At 41.4% G+C, this 16,037-nt stretch overlaps 1 protein-coding gene across 1 annotated transcript; it reads right to left on the reverse strand.

The window, feature by feature from the left end:
• Positions 1-901: 901 nt before the first annotated feature.
• Positions 902-15,823, reverse strand: LOC133972796 (uncharacterized). Its single transcript, XM_062410370.1, has 15 exons — positions 15,668-15,823; positions 9,448-9,516; positions 7,930-7,954; positions 7,801-7,818; positions 6,682-6,747; positions 5,973-6,109; positions 5,769-5,882; positions 4,592-4,649; positions 4,453-4,500; positions 4,250-4,318; positions 3,404-3,543; positions 2,065-3,157; positions 1,609-1,666; positions 1,424-1,504; positions 902-1,019 (listed from the first exon to the last, which is right to left on the reverse strand). Exons 1-12 carry the CDS (start codon positions 15,692-15,694, stop codon positions 2,897-2,899), a joined length of 1,032 nt encoding a protein of 343 aa, XP_062266354.1. The 5' UTR covers positions 15,695-15,823; the 3' UTR covers positions 902-1,019; positions 1,424-1,504; positions 1,609-1,666; positions 2,065-2,896.
• Between the last annotated feature and the right edge of the window lie 214 nt (positions 15,824-16,037).

Below are 16,037 nucleotides of genomic sequence, written 5' to 3' on the forward strand. Positions count from 1 at the left end.
CATGACTGGCTGCTTCACTGGCTGCTTGACTGGCTGCTTCACTGGCTGCTTGACTGGCTGCTTGACTGGCTCCTTGACTGGCTGAATGACTGGCTGCTTGGTTGGATGCATGACTGGCTGAATGACTGGCTGCTTCACTGGCTGCTTCACTGGCTGCTTCACTGGCTGCTTGACTGGCTGCATGACTGGCTGCTTGACTGGCTGCATGACTGGCTGCTTGACTGGCTGCATGACTGGCTGCATGACTGGCTGCATGACGGGCTGCATGACTGGCTGCATGACGGGCTGCATGACGGGCTGCATGACGGGCTGCATGACGGGCTGCATGACTGGCTGCTTCACTGGCTGCTTCACTGGCTCCTTGACTGGCTGCTTGACTGGCTCCTTGGCTGGCTGCATGACTGGCTGCATGACTAGCTGCTTTACTGGCTGCATAACTGGCTGCTTCACTGGCTGCATGACTGTCTCCTTGACTGGCTGCTTGACTGGCTGCTTGACTGGCTGCTTGACCGGATGCATGACAGGCTCCTTGGCTGGCTGCATGACTGGCTGCATGACTGGCTGCATGACTGGCTGCATGACGGGCTGCATGACGGGCTGCGTGACGGGCTGCATGACGGGCTGCGTGACTGGCTGCATGACTGGCTGCTTGACTGGCTGCTTGACTGGCTGCTTGACTGGCTGCATGACTGGCTGCATGACTGGTTGCATGACTGGCTGCATGACTGGCTGCATGACTGGCTGCATGACTGGCTGCATGACTGGCTGCATGACTGGCTGCATGACTGGCTGCATGACTGGCTGCATGACCGGCTGCATGACCGGCTGCATGACCGGCTCCTTGACCGGCTGCTTGACCGGCTGCTTGACCGGCTGCTTGACCGGCTGCTTGACCGGCTGCATGACTGGCTGCTTGACTGGCTGCTTGACTGGCTGCATGACCGGCTGCATGACCGGCTGCATGACTGTCCCCTTGACTGGCACACTGGCCGGCACACTGGAGTGCTTTGTCCAAAATGCTACAAAGAAAAGAAAAAATTGATTTGTTCCATTAATTCAGTTGCATGTAAAATATTTTCAACAGTAGTTTAAAAAGGACAAAATTGAAAACATTGTTTCCTGCAAAACTTTCCGAAACAATGGACATGCTTATTCTAATAATCTTTAAATGCTTTGCAGACTAAATATGTGACATAGATATAATTTTGCACCACTGGTTATATTTAATATACGATAAAGCTTCCATCATTGATGCAGACTGAGGGACTGGAGATATCCTCAATTAGAAACAAGATTACTACAATAGTACTTGGAATAACTTGCAAATTTTTAACATGCTCATAAGCAGTGTAGACAAAGTTTAAGATAAACAGTTCAGTCGGGTCCACTTGATAAACTGACTTTACACTGTGATAACACATACTTAGCTTCTTCCCTGGGTGGATGGTTGCAACCAAGCTGCCACCTTCTCTTCCCTTCATGATGGATTCCAGTTTCTTCAAAGCTAAAGGCCAACACAGGCTTAATTAGTAAACATCATCCACTAAAGATTCTGTCCATTCAGAGAAATACAACATATCAGTAGCAAGGAGGCAAGGGTTTATCCACCTTCTGCATATGACTTGAAATTCACTGAGATAAATTCAGCAGGCTCCAGGTTCACTTGCTGCAACAGAAAAGCATATAGCTTCACATTAATGAAAACAAAAGCATAAATTAGGAGAAACTAAAGCTGCTTTAAGACATGCACTAAACTCCTGATGATCTGAGGAGAAAACCTCATCAGAATGAATCCATATGAGTCCATATGAAAACACAGCAGGAAATCCCCTGGAGGATGCACCACGAGCGAGTCGATGTGCTGTAAAAAAATGACATGTTCTCTGCGGTGGATTTAATGTGTTACGTCCAGCCTCAGCAGCACCCCCCTCCCCTGAATGCTCCAGAGATTTCTGAGCGGTGAATCTCCTGCTGTGTTGTTCATTTGTGAAAATGTCCGAAAACAGCTTCAACAAGTGCATCTACTATATACACACACCAAAAGGACTTTGTGAACTTTATTACCTTCATATCAGTGCTTGAAGCTCCATGGATTTCTTCTGTCTGCTTTGCAAAATTAAGCATTGTGCAGGAGAAGGCCTTGCAGTATCTGTAGCTTTCCTTTGCCATCAAAGTAGAGGGGTGCCACGCTTTCTGAACAGATTAAATATGTACAGTACTGGACTTTATTAGTCAGACATTAAAAACACGTCTTTAGTTATCTTTATATCTTTTATTTCCAAATTGTTCAAGAGAGACCACTACAAATGAGCATTGTTATGCACTTTGATGAAGTTGTAATTGGAAATGGTCTTGTTAAAAAGTTTAATAAATCAGACACTAACGGCACAGCACTGTGTTTTACATCTTTTTTCAACCAAAGATGCTTTGCGATGGTTAGGAGGTACTCAGCGAAAAAGAAGCACTGGCCTACGCCCATGACCCGAGGCAAAACAACGTCCCACATCCCTTGGTTTAGAAGGACATGAGTCTGAGCGTATAATTGTAAATGAAAAGATGAATTCATGAATCAGTAAGGATCATGCCTTAAGATGAGGTCTCATGTTCTACACTCATCCATTAACAGGTCAGAGATCATTCCTTCGGGGGAGAGAACTAACAAGAAACTCATGGAGGAATTTCTGAGAATCCGAAGACAAGGGCTGCATGCTTAAACATGTGATCATTTCTTATCTCCTCAGTATATCAAATATTTAAATCCTCATTAGCCGGCCGCTACAACCGCTCAACTTGGATCGCCTTCAGCTCTGATGATTAAGATTAAGATTAAGATGCATTTATTAGTCCCAAACACATGCACAGACATGCAAAGGAACACTCATGCAGGTAGGGAAATTTAATCTCTGCTTTTGACCCATCTGGTGCAGGACACACAGAGCAGTGAGCGACCATGTACGGCGCTCGGGGAGCAGATGTTGGGGGAGTAAGGTGCCTTGCTCAGGGGCACTAGACAGGGTAGGGTGACTCTTGGATTTTTGGACAGATCAATCCAGGTTCGTCTTTTGTTGTCTCTCCGTGCAGTCGAACCAGAGACGAACCAGAGACCTTCTCTGCCCATAGTCCAAGTTTCTGCCACTAGACCACCGCCTCTCTCTCCCTGTGCACAGACACATAGTTTAAGTATATAAGCTTGCAAAGAATAAGTGTATACAGAATTTTCTAGAACAACTTCCTGTAACTGTAGGGTTTAACTTTATCTATATGGCGCTGATATTCTTTTTTTTCCCACCGTGCAGTAAATCCATCATCTAACAACACAGGTGCATTATTGTGGCTTGAATAGACCTTTGTTCCTGAATGTGATTAGTTTAATGAACATTTTCTTATAATCATAGCTACTTACAAAGTAAGAGAAGATGTGGTCAAAACTCAGGACATGTCTGATGATTGCGCGGATGCCCATGGTTAGTTTGCAGAGGGTGCAGAGGTAGTATCTCTTCTCGTACACTCCAGCACAAATGCATTCAACAATGTGCTGCATGCCTAGAAGAGCATAAATAAGAAAAGGAGAATAAAATTTTTGGTTTAAAAGAGGAACTGACAGAGAACCGCTTGGCCATATTTCAATACATTTTGTCAAATTAGGTGTTATGTGATTATCACTATAGTGACGAGGCACATTCGACTACATCAGTGGTCACAAGCCTTCTCAAAAACAAGATCACTTTTTAATTTCAACGCCAAGATCTACATGAATTCAGTCGATGCAATTCATTAAATCCAACATGCTTTCTTGGGGGACAATTAAGTTATAGGGACTGAGGAAGAAAAGACATTTTGGGTTAGTGGCCTCCTCTTGTCTAATACCACATTCGTGTTACATCCAGATTGGTGTTGAAGACTTTACCCCCTCCTATTTTCATGTACCTGTGTGAATATACTGCCCATTTCTTCCTTCCCCCTTTTCGATAATAAACTATTTACACATAACAATGCCTCTTATCCTGGAGGGCTTTTCTTGTTCTCTTATCTTACAGCTCTGTGAATGTAAAACACGTTGCTCATACCCTCTGATCACGGCCACATTAGCATACATGCCAATTACCCCTCTCTCCTCACTTGTAGCCATCCTCCTGTCCTTCTCTCTGGGTCACTCTGCTGCTTCAGATTCCACAATACCCATAAAACTCACAACACTACAGCAAACTTTGAAACATTGGTTGAGTTCTTCAGCAGCACATTTACTGACCAAGAAGTGGATGTTTTCTGTTGCCGTCTCTTTGGTATTCTTGGATCATGGTCCGCTTTGGCTTGACAACTAGAAGGAAAAATACAAAACAGCAGGGAAAAACAGAATAAGGACAATAAAAGGGCCTTGGATGCACATTTATCATTGATGGACACTTGTCCTAAATCTAGATTTCAAGATTACACAAATTAGAGTGCACACACCTTCAAGCAGCTTGAGAAGCTTATCATTTTCTATGAGAGTGTGCATCACTGGAGAAATGAAGAAAATACTTTTCATTTATATGCAATTAAATAAAGATTTCAAACAAATACTCCAAAGGGAAATCTTTGAATCATATACCTTCAGAGTATGTGCCCTTGTCAATCGTTTTCATTAGATCTGCAGGCAAATCCAGAACCTGCAGAGAAAGAGATAATGCAGTGAATATGCATCTTTAAAAAAAAGAGTTAGTGCGAGCATCCTGTATAGGAGAACTAAGGCTGTTGTCTTAACCAGCTCAGAACAGTTCAGCTTGAGAGAGGAAATGAGAAACTGGAAATCCCCCTCCACGAGCTTCTGTTGTAGATACTTTTCCACATCACTTCATCTAAACCTAAAGAGGTGACAAGTGACACTGACATGTTATCACCTAATAACTCTACAAACAGTTTCCGACTTCCAGCAGTTACAGAGGGACATCAGCACTCATTTGGAGTGGTGATTCCAATTTTCTCCCCCTTTTAGCTCGCTTTTGGGTCACCACCATCTCTTGAGTGAAATGTTCAGCTCTTTCACCAGATGTTACTGACATTCAGCTTTGAGTATGTATGATTACTTTCTGTTCTTAGTCATGTCCATATGCTTGCCATACATCATCACCGACATGTAACACCAATGGAAGATGATTTAATTGTTCATGTCAGGAGACTGTCATGGTCTCACTGGTCAGTTTAAATTTACAGGTGGCTGTGCAACATAGAGCTCACAAAAGCAATTATATATATGGGACTACTACAGAATACCACTAAATATGTCCACTTCTTAGCCACAAACATCTCTCTGCACATTGATCTTATCCGATGAAGAGCTTTATACAAATTTCTTTGTGAAGAATACCCGGAGGCAGAATCTCAATGCAAGGGGAATCTGGTTTATTACAGCATCTGTATCAATATTTATAAATCTAGACAAACACCTCTAGTTACCAATGCTGACCCCTGTTCGCTGGAAGTCGTGTGTATATTTAGACACGTTCTTTTAGCTAGAATTGATGAATGTTTGGCTAGATATTGTGGTGTTTTCAGCTGGCGTAGATAATCGATGACTTGACATGGGTGTGGGGCATGGTGACACGTTTGAAGCTGGGGGCCCCTCGTTTCCAGACTCTCGGATTTATGGTTGTTGTTCCATATGTTACTCGTAACTTCTCTCCCTTGGAGAATGCTCTTTGACTAGTTCGATTTAGGGGTTTCCATTTTTATGTACGAAGCAGTCTTGTGCCTAAACAACTTTCTATATATGAACGCTTGTCCGATACCTGTAGGGTGTTTCGTGTTTCCTTGACTTCCTTCGTGATCTCAGGCCTCAGAAAAACTCTCATGTCCGATCTGGGCATCCAGGAGAAACTCAGTAGATTGGGGTCTATGTAGCTCTTAAATAGAAAATAAAACAATAAACTGTGCATCCAAATTCAAAACACTTGTTAATGTGTAGAATTTATTAGAATTTGTGCAGTGCTTACAATGTAGTTACTACAATGGTCACGAGATGAAAGGTGGTGTAAAATATTTTCTGACGGGCGCTTCTCTTCACAGACATGGCACAGGTAAAAGTAGGTCCGAGTCGCTGAACTGTAAACCAGAGTCAGGAGACACAAGCCTGGAAAAAAGTTAAATTAAAGTAGTGTTATTATTTCAAAAAACAATTATTTCACAACACACAATGATTAGGTTCTTCATTACCTCCGCCAAGGAGGTTATGGTTTTATTGGACTTTGACCATCTGTTAGAAGGAATACGCACAAACTACTGAACAGATGTTTGGTATGGGCCTAGGAAGAACCAACTAACTTTTGGGTTCAGGGTAACAGTTTGGATCCGGGGTAAAAGTTAAATCCCTGGCGGAGGCATTCGCTCTCCATTGGCTCTTCTAGTTTTCCTCAGGTAATTATAATATATCCAATCCTGTGTCAGTACAAATGTATTGTTATGTTTTAAAGACTTTGCTGTAGATCATAATATTCAGCTTTTGCACTATTTTCATGAATTCAAACATTTCACCCAACCGGTCCCCTTACAAGCTCTTTGTTGAACTTAAATTCATCAGCCTTGAAGATCAGACCTTTCCAAAGAAATGCTAATATAGACCTTGAATTTTTCAACCTATTATTCCCAAGATCAGGAAGGATTACATATTTTTATAAAACGGAATAAAATATTAAATGTACTTACCTATGCTTTGTGTTTTGTTGTCATATTTGACATTTGGATTAATGAAAACAATGTTGGGAAAGAAGCCTGTAGAGGAAACATAACAGAGGAAGAAAATAATTATCACACATCCCCAATTGAAAAATGTTCTTCAATCTTGAACTTGTAATGGACATGGGCAGTTTCATATCTTCAGGCAGAAGAGTCTTGTCGAGGTCGGTGTTGAATGAATTCTCAGCGGACTCAGTACAGTATAATAATATTTATTGCACAAGAATATACAAGTCAGACGGACACCATGGTATGCCCGGAGAAATCACAAAGGCCAGATAGTGAAAATCTGTCTCGCCTCCGCCAGGCAAGCCCTTTTAAAGAGGAGTTGTTTACAACAGAACTATAGATACAATGACGTAGCACATAGGGTCTATGCCTAATTTTAGACATGTTTTTAGTAACTTCAAGTTGAAGTCACCACTAAATCTTTACTCCTCCCTTAGCATGTCAGATACCATACAATAGGTCAAAGATTATTCCAAAGAGGGGGCAACTGGCCCCAACACCTGGAGTAACACTTCCTGAGAACGGTATCTTGTCATTGTTCGAAAGTTCCTGTAGCTAAGTTTATAACAATAACATATCCTCATTGTATATTACCATGTTAGAGCTGAATATACCACAGCAGTATGTCAATTAAATTAATGTTTGTCAATGAATGTTTTATCTCTCTGAACCATCTCTGTTCAAAGAGTAAGACAAACGTCTTGGTATGTTTTCAACAAACTTGGTTATACATAGTGTAAACCACCTATCTGTAGCCAATTAAGTGAAAATTAGGTCAAAATATGATCAATGTTTGGATGGGGACTTGACTATAGACAGGGATGAATTTGTAGGAAAGGTAAACTTCCAGTAGATAAAAAGGGGCTGATTGAGATGTGACATACGAAGGATGAGAGAACAATGAGTCAAGAGGGGTAAGCCAAGAGAAAGTCATTACCAAATCTAAATAAAATAGATGAGAAATCATTTTCATTTTCAACCAAAGGCTTCAATGACTAGGAGCATTTTGGTCATAATGAATTAAAAGAGGAACACTGTTTTCAAGCAATGTCTAAGAGTAAATAGAAAAAGAAGACTTACCATGACCACTGAGCTGATCTAGAAAGAGGAAAACAGAGCAAATTAAGATTAATATACTGGACATTAAGAAGAAACAAAAGAAACAATACATGCATCAAAAGGTACTTGACTAAAAAATGTATTCATTACCATTTGAGAATAACTCCTCCATTTTCTGTGGGTAGAGAAGAGAGGAAACATGCAAAGTTGGTTTCATTTCATTATTGCCAAGACAAATGTGGCAACAGTCATATGTGAACTCCTCATGTTATTGTGTTCATGATACAGGATTACAGTCAAAGGTGCAGTGTGTAGGATGTAGGGGATCTATAGGCATAAATGGAATATAATGTTTGTGTTTCTGGAGTTTTCCTTTCCCACATGAACAACCAGGCAGGAGATTCTCCTATTAGACATGATCACAACGACTAAGACATCTCCAGAGCGTTCATGTGGGGGGACTCACTGCCATGTTTCTATAGTAGTCCAGGAAAGACCGAGCACACACTTGGTTCAAAGAGGGCATTTAGTAGTTTTACGTCACCTGAAAGCAACTGTAATTTCTCCTACGTGCTTGGAAGCAGAGGTTAGGGTGGAGGTTATTCAGCTGGTTACTATGTGAAACTTAACTGCTTTAAGATAAGTCCAAGTCATCAGTTTTTTCCTCAGCAAACCCACCAATCTCAATTTGACTGCTTAGGAGCCTTTCAGTGTAGAATTGATGTAGAACACAGTTTGAACTGAAATGTAAACACTGCATCCCATCCATGCATGAATCACACCGGTCCCCCTGTCCTGACATAACTATGCTCAAAGTTCAGTTGGATTGACCTGAAACATCATTATAAAGTTCTACTTAATGTTTGCATCTGCCTGATTCCCAGGATGACCGAAAGGACGAGATCGCGGGTACAAGCGGCCGAGATGAGTTCTCAGAAGGGTGGCTGGCGTCTCCCTTAGGGATAGGGTGAGAAGCTCAGTCATCCGTGAGGAACTCGGATTAGAGCCGCTGCTCCTTTACTTAGAAAGGAGTCAGCTGAGGTGGTTCGGGCATCTGGTAAGGATGCCCACTGGGCGCCTCCCTTGGGAGGTTTTTCAGGCACGTCCAGTGAGGAGGAGACCTCGGGGAAGACCCAGGACTAGGTGGAGAGATTATATCTCAACACTGGCCTGGGAACGCCTCGGGATCCCCCCGTCAGAGCTGGTCAATGTGGCCCCCCCGCGGGGATTGAGCTGCTCGACCCCGGATGACGATGAGTGAGTGAGTGTTCCCAGGAAAATGTTCTCTACTTTGGACCTAAACGTCCTTGTAACTCTTTGTTTTTCTGCCCAGTGTCTATTCACTCAGGAGAGGGGGGAGGGGGGGACATTTGACCCATTCTCTGCTGATGGCTGAGCGCTGGACAAGTCCTGTCTGGCTGATATCAAAGGATGACGTGGAGCCCTTCGATCCTGTGCATAAAAGCCAGCACATCATAAGAGCAATTTGTCAGATTCTTTAGTCTGCAGTGGCTTTGAGAAATCTCCCCCTGTTTTGTGTTCAAATATATTCTCTGAATATTAAATACTTTGATATCATTGAATTGGTCACTCAGTCTGATTCCCCACCAGGGAATTAAATACAGATTCCCACCACAGAGTACACTGTTCATTAAGTTTAAAGCCCACCTTTCGATGCTCTATTGTTTGTACATGTTTCTTGAAAGCTGAGACCTTCGGGTGTTTTCTGAGACACACCTAAAAAAAGGAAAAGGGTACATCAGCAATACAGAGAGAAGAAAAGGCAACCATGAATTACTGTCATCGTAAAAGGTTTGTTAATGTCACCACTGGGAATTGTACAGAAGTCTGATATGTAGATGGTGAAAAGGAAGGGAGACAGCAAAGTACTCTTGGGGGACAAGTAGGGTTGCAAAATTCCGGGAATAATCAAAGTTGGAAACTTTTCATGGGAATTAATGGGAGTTAACGGAAAATGTTGTGGGTAATACTATACTACTATACTAACTGTATTAACGTTGTCATATACAGACATAAATATAAACATTTGTTTTGTCATAGGCTGATTTGAGCCCTGAGGAAACTTTGAGGAAATGTCTCCACACATGAGATAGTGCACGTGGAACTGTTCTGTAGAATAAGATGAGAAAAAAGCTTGTAAAATAAACCTAATGCAATGCCAGAGATATAAATAGTTAGCCAAACAATTATTTTACAATTGATGGGTAAATGAATAGAAAGAGGCTAGATGGACAGATGAACAATCCTTAATCAGCATGTTAATATATTTTCCCCAGTAATATCATCGAAACTTACCTGACTAGTCCTGCACACTACAGCAGGCCTTAATAGCCCTGCTGTAGTGTGCAGGATGCTGGGAATTATCTGCACAAGTGATTGAGAAATGCACAGTGCAGGGTTGAAATTCAACGTGCAGCATGTGCTGCATTCAAAACATCTTTAAAATAGAGTTTTGAATTATGTTTTTATTGCTGAGCGTGTAATTTGCGTATATGTATTATACAAAATTCCAGGGCTGAATATTCCCATGGAAATTTACCAAAAATGTTCCTCCCCTTTGCGACCCTAGGGACAAGCCTATCGTAATGTTGATATCGCAATGACGATAGCTTTTTCGACATATTGTGCAGCCCAAATCCTGACTTCAAATCAGACTTCAATTCTCGTGGTCAGGGCGTTGCAAGGAAAGTGGCTGCGCCTAATCAAAGCATGGATAAACCCTAAAGGCCTATGCATGCTTCACCGTTTTGACGGACACCGACAGATAGGACCGCCTTCTTCGGCGTGGAACGCCCTCTCCGGGCTCCATGGAGAGCTCTTCGTGCAGCTATGATTTTTCTAACTACACGTTGGCATGGTGGAGAGCCTACGGATAGCCATTGGCTGTGATTGGTCCGCTAACAACATAATTTCGGAACAACATCATTTCCGGACCTCAAACTTCCTGTTTCATTTCCTATATCACAAAAAACCCAAACACAACTACGATTCTACGATTAATGTGACAAGTGTGTTAAGCCAGCGGAGTTGTCCGGCTGACGGTGGCTGGTTAGAGCACTAACGGCATGTGTGTTCCGTCACATACGGTTATAACGAACTTTCATACCGCCGCTAGTGTCCTAGCCAGCATGCTTACTGTGGTGGTAACTGTGCAAAAACATTCTATCACGACTTTAATTCCACGGCTATCATGACACTATTTCTCAAACACCGTCATTTTAAGGCAAAAACACTTGGTAGTTGTTAGTATCGGGAGTCCCTGTTGGAATAACTGTAAATAAGTTATCATGAACTGAATATGACGCTGCGTTGGAGTTGGTATTCAGTATTGTCCGGAACATGCTGAGATACTGAGCTTCTAAGCTGTGTGGCGACTTTCTTACACAAGAGTTAGCTTGACTAACCACTGCTGTGCTCCGCCTGACGTTGTTTTTTAAGAAACTATCTGTTATGGTTATGAAACCATAAATGTTGGTTTTGCTACGTGCTGAATGTGGTATTGCCAAACTAGGCAAAACACCGACGATAAAGGAAGTGTTGAGAGATTATAAAATCCCACCTATGATTTGTTGTAATACTGAGCTATGTTAATAAATACACTGTGTTAGGGAAGTTCTGTTGAAGTTGGCTGCGACCTACTCAGAGGTGCGGACTTCCCTTGCAAGTAAAAAATAAGTACTTCTTTATGTGTGGTGTTTGATTCAGTGAGTTCTTACAGCATTCTTACATGTCTGGGTGAAATTCCCTCGACAGTCCCTGCTGACTGTGTGTGGAAGCTGGGTGGGGGGAGCTAGATGCTTCCGTGTAGCTTGAAGCCGTGGAATTAGCAACAGAGTTCGGAAACCATACCGGGGAACCGCTGTGCTAAGAAACGATAACATAAGCGATTTGACCCGCTGGCTGTCACTGGGAGAAGGTAAATAACCAATGTGGACTTCTTCTGAGAACTCATGAGGTAGGCTACTCTAAGCTCGTCTTCCGATGCGCCACCTACGATTCTGGCGCCGAATTGTTTTCAGCACCGGAGAACAATAAATAAAAAAAAGTGTCCGTCCGATCTGTCCGTCCGCAACGGACTCGGAGAAGCATACAGAGGCCTTAAGAGCAAGCTGAAGCGGAAAACAAATGGCAACGATCATCTAAAGCATAGGTCACCAATAGGCAGAACGCAGCCCGGATCTCGACCCAGATTCCGTTCTCTATGGACCCAGATCTTTTGTTACATTTGAAAGAATGTTTCTATTTTGCGCAAGGTTTTAACCTGAGCAGTTACACACCTACATAAAATACGAGCTCAATTCTTGTAGTATTCTGACTCCGATGATCCTTAAAGTGAGAGTTCGATTCTCGTAACATTACTACTTCAAATCAGACTTTAATTCTCGTAGTATTCAGACTTCAAATCTCATTGAAATCAGTCTTCAATTCTCAATTCTTCTAACAGTCTGACTTTATTCTTGTAGTTGTCAGACATCAATTCTCACTGTATTCAGACTTCGATTCTCGGAACATTCCTACTTCAAATCAGACTTAATTTCTCGTAGTATTAGGACTGCAATGTCTGACTTGAATTCTCCAAACATTCTGACATTTGTAATATTCAAACTTGGATTCCCGTAACAGTCTGATTTTGATTGACCTATATTCGGAACAGTCTGACTTCAATTCTTCTAACAGTCTGACTTCACTTCTCGTAATTTTCAGACCTCACTTCAATTTTCGTAGTATTCAGACTTCAATTCTCCAAAAGTCTGACTTCACTTCAATTCTCATTGTAATCTGACTTCACTGCAATTCTTGTAGTATTCAGACTTCAATTCTCGTTGTATGCTGACTTCAATTATCGTAGTGTTCTGACTTCAAATCAGACTTGGTTTCTTGGAACAGACTGACTACGACTGACCAATCTCAGAACTGACTTCTCTCAATAGTCTGACTTCAATTCTCGTAGTATTCAGACTTCACTTCAATTCTCGTAGTATTCTGACTTCACTTCAATTCTCATAGTATTCAGACTTCACTTCAATTCTCGTAGTATTCAGGCTTCACTCAATTCTCGTAGTATTCAGACTTCACTAAAATTCTCGTTGTATTCAGGCTTCACTTGAATTCTCGTAGTATTCAGACTTCACTTCAATTCTCATTGTAATCTGACTTCACTGCAATTATTGTAGTATTCAGACTTCAATTCTCGTTGTATGCTGACTTCAATTATCGTAGTGTTCTGACTTCAAATCAGACTTGGTTTCTTGGAACAGACTGACTACGACTGACCAATCTCAGAACTGACTTCTCTCAATAGTCTGACTTCAATTCTCGTAGTATTCAGACTTCACTTCAATTCTCGTAGTATTCTGACTTCACTTCAATTCTCATAGTATTCAGACTTCACTTCAATTCTCGTAGTATTCAGGCTTCACTCAATTCTCGTAGTATTCAGACTTCACTAAAATTCTCGTTGTATTCAGGCTTCACTCAATTCTCGTAGTATTCAGACTTCACTAAAATTCTCGTTGTATTCAGGCTTCACTTGAATTCTCGTAGTATTCAGACTTCACTTCAATTCTCATTGTAATCTGACTTCACTGCAATTCTTGTAGTATTCAGACTTCAATTCTCGTTGTATGCTGACTTCAATTATCGTAGTGTTCTGACTTCAAATCAGACTTGGTTTCTTGGAACAGACTGACTACGACTGACCAATCTCAGAACTGACTTCTCTCAATAGTCTGACTTCAATTCTCGTAGTATTCAGACTTCACTTCAATTCTCGTAGTATTCTGACTTCACTTCAATTCTCATAGTATTCAGACTTCACTTCAATTCTCGTAGTATTCAGGCTTCACTTCAATTCTCGTAGTATTCTGACTTCACTTCAATTCTCATAATATTCAGACTTCACTTCAATTCTCGTAGTATTCAGGCTTCACTTCAATTCTCGTAGTATTCAGACCTCACTTCAATTCTCATGGTATTCAGGCTTCACTTAAATACTGGTAGTGTTCAGACTTCACTTCAATTCTCGTAGTATTCTGACTTCACTTCAATTCTCATAATATTCAGACTTCACTTCAATTCTCGTAGTATTCAGACCTCACTTCAATTCTCATGGTATTCTGACTTCACTTCAATTCTCGTAGTATTCTGACTTCACTTCAATTCTCATAGTATTCAGACTTCACTTCAATTCTCGTAGTATTCAGGCTTCACTTCAATTCTCGTAGTATTCAGACTTCACTAAAATTCTCGTAGTATTCAGGCTTCACTTCAATTCTCGTAGTATTCAGACTTCACTTCAATTCTCATTGTAATCTGACTTCACTGCAATTCTTGTAGTATTCAGACTTCAATTCTCGTTGTATGCTGACTTCAATTATCGTAGTGTTCTGACTTCAAATCAGACTTGGTTTCTTGGAACAGACTGACTACGACTGACCAATCTCAGAACTGACTTCTCTCAATAGTCTGACTTCAATTCTCGTAGCATTCAGACATCACTTCAATTCTCGTAGTATTCAGGCTTCACTTCAATTCTCTTAGTTTTCAGGCTTCACTTCAATTCTCGTAGTATTCTGACTTCACTTCAATTCTCATAATATTCAGACTTCACTTCAATTCTCGTAGTATTCAGGCTTCACTTCAATTCTCGTAGTATTCAGACTTCACTTCAATTCTCATGGTATTCAGGCTTCACTTAAATACTGGTAGTGTTCAGACTTCACTTCAATTCTCGTAGTATTCAGACTTCACTTCAATTCTCATGGTATTCAGGCTTCACTTCAATTCTCGTAGTATTCAGACTTCACTTCAATTCTCATGGTATTCAGGCTTCACTTAAATACTGGTAGTGTTCAGACTTCACTTCAATTCTCATAGTATTCAGACCTCACTTCAATTCTCGTAGTATTCAGACTTCACTTCAATTCTCGTAGTATTCAGACTTCACTTCAATTCTCATGGTATTCAAGCTTCACTTCAATTCTCATGGTATTCAGACTTCAATTCAATTCTCCTACCAGACTTCTAGTTGTATTCTTGTAACATTCTGACTTCCAATCAGACTTCAATTCTTGTAGTATTCAGTTTCCAATTTTCATTATATTCTGACTTCAATTCAATTCTCGTAGTATTCAGGCTTCAATTCTTGCTGTATTCAGACTTTAATTCTCAATTTCTTCAAATCAGACTCCTGATACAACATTAAAGTGCAAAGGGGATGTCATTGAGGCCTTTCTTATTTCTTATTCTTATGGCTGCATGTCTGTACTTGATTCATTCATTCAGTTTCTGAAAATAAATTTTCCCAACAGTCTGACTTAACTTCGATTCCCGTAATAATCAGACTTAAATTTCGAATGTAATTTCGTAAGATTCTGACTTCGATTCAGATTTCAATTCAAGTAGTATTCAGACAGCTAATTCTTGTAGTATCTTGACTATCCTCAGTTTTTCCCCTGGGGGTGACCCCTACTATCTCCTTCATCACACGCACACGCACACACACACACACACACACACACACACACGTAAGAAAAGTATTACTTTTCCACCAACCATCTAAATTTCTTTGTCTGCCCATCATTCTTATTTTCATTTCTTGCAGTGTGACTAATATCTGAGGTCTGGCTGGTAAGTGATGTCACCTAATATGTGAAAAAATGTACTCCCTCAATCGAGCGTTAACCCCGTTTAATTCACACCGGATCCGCGGTGAACTACAAAGAAATGAACTGCAAACTAAATTTAAAAGCAACAAACCACGTGTAGAAACCTGCCACCGTGCACATAGCCCACATTCCTCTACACACAAGAACTTCCCGTGAACACTCCATCATTGTGATTCTCTTCATCGAGGCGAGTCTCTTACCTGGCAGCTCAGGCCGATGGGCTCCATGCTCAGAAGGTCCCGCAGCAGAGACAACACAAACACACGTTCACAGAGTCACAGAGTCACAATCAGACACAGCATGCAGTGATGTTGCTGTGTCCTTGGAAAACTCACTGTGCAGACTCAACAGGAGGGTTTCAGAGATTAGACCAGACCTGCGCTCCATCAATACCGCGTCTGTGCAGCTGCGGATGACCCCTCCCTCCTTTAACTTCCACCGTGTGCGTGGGCGTACTAATATCTTTGTGAGGACCACTTCAAAGGTTCAGTGTGTAGGATTCAGTGCCATCTGGTGGTGAAGTTGCATGTTGCACCGTTGTGTATATATAAGCACAAACAGACTGACACA

Source organism: Platichthys flesus, chromosome 17 (genome assembly GCF_949316205.1).
Source record: "Platichthys flesus chromosome 17, fPlaFle2.1, whole genome shotgun sequence".
Classification (NCBI taxonomy): Eukaryota; Metazoa; Chordata; class Actinopteri; order Pleuronectiformes; family Pleuronectidae; genus Platichthys; species Platichthys flesus.

Coding starts and splice junctions, on each gene's coding strand:
- LOC133972796 (XM_062410370.1), bottom strand. CDS start 15,694: ATGGAGCCCATCGGCCTGAGCTGCCAG. Junction 7,955..9,447: donor AAACAATAGAGCATCGAAAG/GTGGGCTTTAAA, acceptor CTCTACCCACAG/AAAATGGAGGAGTTATTCTC. Junction 4,319..4,452: donor GCTTCTCAAGCTGCTTGAAG/GTGTGTGCACTC, acceptor TTTTCCTTCTAG/TTGTCAAGCCAAAGCGGACC.